At 41.2% G+C, this 4744-nt stretch overlaps 1 protein-coding gene across 1 annotated transcript; it reads left to right on the forward strand.

The window, feature by feature from the left end:
* The first annotated feature begins 1347 nt into the window (after positions 1-1347).
* Positions 1348-4139, forward strand: LOC106338209. The gene is made up of 6 exons (XM_013777239.1): positions 1348-2053; positions 2137-2501; positions 2607-2759; positions 3150-3444; positions 3592-3848; positions 3960-4139. The coding sequence occupies exons 1-6, from the start codon at positions 1348-1350 to the stop codon at positions 4137-4139; spliced, it is 1956 nt and encodes a 651-aa protein (XP_013632693.1).
* The last annotated feature ends 605 nt before the right edge of the window (positions 4140-4744 follow it).

The following is a 4744-nucleotide window of genomic DNA, read 5'->3' on the forward strand; positions in this document are numbered from 1 at the left end:
AATAAAATATTATAAAAGCAAAATATAATCAATAATCTATATATACAAAGATTTAAAACATTTACATATAATATTAAACTTTAAATGCATTAATCAAGCTTAAATTTATAAGATATAATCTTAAAATTTACATTAAACAGAAAATTAAGTAAAAACTATAAACCTAGAATATGAGGGCACGGGAAAATTGTACCAATCTACCAATTTTTTAAACCTAAGTCTTTATCTCGCGCAGCTGGGTCTAAGAAAGAGGTCTCACCGCCTCTGCTCTCTCTGGATCTCTATCTCTCTATCTCTCTATCTCTCGTTCTCGTTGAAGAGCAGAGGCATCAAGAGCATCGTAGCCAAGCTCACCTCTCTCTGATTCCAGAGCACTCTCCTTCTGATTTATTCTCCCCCAATTTCTTTTATGTTGGATTCACTCTCTCTCTCTCAGTTGTTATTCAGTTTGTTGTTCATTAATTTGATTCACTTTTCATTTGTTTCAGATCTCAATCTCTCAATCTGTGAACGGTTAAAGACATTGCTTCAGATCTCATTCTCCCTTACTGTCGTCGGTTCCTACTCCTAAGGTGATGAAGTTATTCCTTTGCTTGCAGATCTCTCTTGTTCAGTAACTTAGAAGTTGAAAACTGTTGATAACGTTCAAAGTATCAAAAAAGGCATAGAATTGATGTTTACTATTATTGAATTCTAAGCCTGTAATTTAACATTTTGAGTCTCATCTTTTCTCTGAAGTTTATTAATGTTTTTTAATGTTTAGTTTAGAGAAGAAGAAGAAGAAGAAGAAGAAGAAGAAGAAGGGTTTATCCTGATGTTTACTTGTTCACTACAGCAGTTAACGTGTGTTGCAAAGGAGGGAAAGTGGACGAGGGTATTGAGATGTTATAGAAGATGAAAGAAGCTGGTGTTGCGCCGAATGTTGTTACTTACGATTATTGGGATATGTTAAGATCCCATATACTAAGATTGAGTCATATCTTTATTATGTAAACTTTCCTATAAACTCGGGATTGTATTTGTATATATACGATGGCTTGTTAACGCCTATGAAATAAGATAAACAGATTGATAAACCTAAACTTGTCATGGTATCAGAGCCAGACCTAAATTCTTAAACCTCGTCTTGCAATCGCAAGGGAGACAAACCACGACTGAAATCAACGATGGCGCTCACGAATGAAACCAGTGAATTGAAGTACAAGACGATCTCACCCTATGACCTAATTGCTAGTAATAATCCCGGTGCAGTCATCTCTCAGCCACTACTCAATGGTTTGAACTATGAAGAATGGGCCATGAACTTGAGGATGGCGCTTAGCTCTCGAAAAAAAATTGGCTGTCTTGATGGAAGCATCCCGAAAACCAGCGTCTGACTCGCCTTACCTTGAAGACTGGATGGCGAACAATCATCTCTTGGTGGGTTGGATCAAACAAACGATTGATCTCAAGGTACGGTCCTCTCTTTCTACGCGAGAGATAGCAAAGGACCTTTGGGACATAATTAAAAAGAGGTTTTCCCTCAAAAGTGGTGCAAGATTGCAGCAACTTCGGAACTCGCTTGCTACTTGTAAGCAAAACGGGTCAACAGTAGACGATTACTTTGGCCGACTGACGAAAATATGGGATGGTATTACAGAATGCATGAACACAAAAACATGCACCTGCAATAAATGCGAATGTGACCTCAATACAGCGCATGAGAAGGAGAAGGAGATACTGCGAGTTCACGCTTTTTTATCTGGTCTAGATGACTCTGCTCATGGGGTGATTAGATCACAGATTTGCGCAATCTCTCCGCTTCCAGACTTGTACAGTGTGTATCAGACGGTGTCCCAGAATGAAACCTTGCGTCTGAACACAACGACTGATACTCCGGTGATGAGCTTCACAGCTCAGACGTCTTCTAATCGGAAATCAGGTTCTGTTTACACAAGAGATGTATCGAAGCAGAACTACGGAGAATCTACGTGCTCTCGCGGAGCACAAGGAAATCGCGACTGGCTGAAGCAATGCTCGCTGTGTGGAAGACCAGGGCATGAGGCTTCAGCATGTTTTAAAGTCATAGGATATCCTGAATGGTGGGGGATCGATCAAGAAACAGAACTGACAACCATGGTTCTCAGACATCTTCAGTTGGTCGTGGACGTGGCTCTACTCCCAGAGCTAACGTCACTCAAATCAATACAGCTGCTGTGGGATCAAGCAGTGAGCTAACAGAGCATGATCGACAAGGATTAAGTGGCCTGTCAGATGAGCAGTGGGCTACGATTCAGAAGCTTATCAACACTGGGAAATCGGCAAACAATATGAGTGGTAAGAATCACGATACACTATGGATTCTAGACACTGGAGCGACTGACCATATGTCTGGACAACTTGATGTGCTCGAGGACATTCGAGAAATTACACCAGTGTCTGTGGTATTGCCAGCAGGCGCAGATGTCGTGACTGTGAAACAAGGAACAGTTCGATTAACGGCTCAGTTGCTGTTAAAAGATGTTTATTTTGTTGATGGATTTCATACGAACTTGATTTCGTTTGGACATCTTGTGACAAACAACTATTTAGTGGGCCAAGTAACTGATCGACTTGTGGTTTTACAGGACCGAGTAACGAGGATGCTGATTGGAGCGGGTGAACGAGAGGGAGAGGGGTTGTACCAGTTTCAAGGAATGGAGATCGTGAAGTCCCTACATTCTGAACTTAGTATTGATTTGGTGTTATGGCATAATAGGATGGGTCATCCGTCTCTCCAAGTAACTGAATGCATACCTGGGGTGCGGAAGTCATCTAATAGTACTAGTAGTGAGCTTTCTATTAAGAGTTGTGATGTATGTTTCCAAGCTAAACAAACTCGACATTGTTTTCCTGATAGTATAAATAATACAAAAGATATTTTCGATTTGATTCACTGTGACTTGTGGGGTCCATATCGCACAACCGCCTTCTGTGGATCTAAATATTTCCTAACAATCGTCGACGATCACTCTAGAGCTGTTTGGTTGTATCTGCTTCCAGATAAAACAATGGCACCATTACAGATTCGTAATTTCATTGCCATGATCGAACGACAATTCTCTAAAAAGGTGAAACGTTTTCGCAGTGATAATGGGTCTGAGTTTGTTTGCTTGAAACGATTCTTTCAGGAGAAAGAAATTGTTCATGAGACATCTTGTGTTCATACACCTCAACAGAACGGACGTGTTGAACGCAAGCACCGACATATACTGAATATTGCACGAGCACTCAGGTTCCAGGCAAAGCTTCCTATTGAGTATTGGGGAGAATGCGTACTTACATCGGCGTACTTGATCAATCGGACACCTTCTGCATTGCTAAAGAACAAGACTCCGTTTGAATTATTGTTCGGACATGAACCTGGCTATAAGAACTTGCGGGTTCTAGGATGTCTGGCGTATGCTCATAATGGTGATCACAAAGGTGATAAGTTTGCTACACGTAGTCGTCGTTGTGTGTTCTTGGGATATCCGTATGGGAAAAAGGGTTGGAAGCATTATGATTTGGAGCGACATGTCATATTTGTCTCTAGAGATGTTGTTTTCTAAGAAACAACGTTTCCGTTTGAAGGCAGTGGATTGACTAAAAAATCTGATCGTAACTTGGTAGCTGCTCCTCCTGGAGTAGGTCATGACAGTGATAGTGATGAAGATGATGAATCACCACCTTCAACTAATGATGCGCTGTCTCCAAATTCTACAACTACAAATGAAAGTCAGAGTAATGCAACGACACCTGTTCCAGTGGCAAGCACTTCTGAGCCTCAGGGTAGAGGACATCAACAGAAATATACATCTACTCGTCTTAAAGACTACGTTGTTCAGAGAGTTACTACTAAACAACCTCCTTCTCTCTTAACAACAACACTCGCTCCTCAGACATCCTCAGGTACGCAATATCCTATTTGTAATTTTGTTTCGTGTGATCGCTTTTCACAGAAACACTTGGACTTTGTCATGGCTCTCTCGGCGACTATGGAACCACGGTCGTTTATAGAAGCCATGAAAGATGAGAGATGGGGAGTTGCAGTCGACTGTGAGATAACATCGTTAGAGAAACAAAATACATGGCGACTTGAGCACTTGCCTCCGGGGAAGAAGTCACTAGGTTGCAAGTGAATTTTTACAATCAAGTACAAGTCTGATGGAACGATAGAACGCTACAAAGCTTGTCTAGTGGTGATGGGAAATCACCAAGAAGAAGGGATCGACTATACGGAAACATTTGCACCTGTGGCGCGAATGACGACAGTTCGCCTCTTTCTCGATATTGCGGCAAAAGAAAATCAGGAAGTGCATCAAATGAATGTTCATAATGCATTTTTGCATGGAGATCTACAGGAGGAGGTGTATATGAAACTGCCACCAGGGTTCAGAGACAAGGGAGAAACCCGTGTGTGCCGACTCCAAAAGTCATTATATGGATTGAAACAAGCTCCGCGTTGTTGGTTTGCAAAGCTAGCTCATTCTCTACGTGCATATGGTTTTACGCAGTCACGGTCTGATCATTCTTTCTTCGTCTACACTAAGAGAGAAGTTCGGCTGCGCATCCTGATTTATGTCGATGACTTGATAATTTCCAGCACGTCACATCAAGATATTCAAATATTTAAGGATTACTTATCTACTTGCTTCAACATGAAAGATCTTGGCCCAGTGAAATATTTTTTGGGTTTAGAAGTCGCAAGGAGTGAGACTGGTATTTATCTGTGTCAACGGAAATA

Source organism: Brassica oleracea, chromosome C4 (assembly GCF_000695525.1).
Source record: "Brassica oleracea var. oleracea cultivar TO1000 chromosome C4, BOL, whole genome shotgun sequence".
Classification (NCBI taxonomy): domain Eukaryota; kingdom Viridiplantae; phylum Streptophyta; class Magnoliopsida; order Brassicales; family Brassicaceae; genus Brassica; species Brassica oleracea.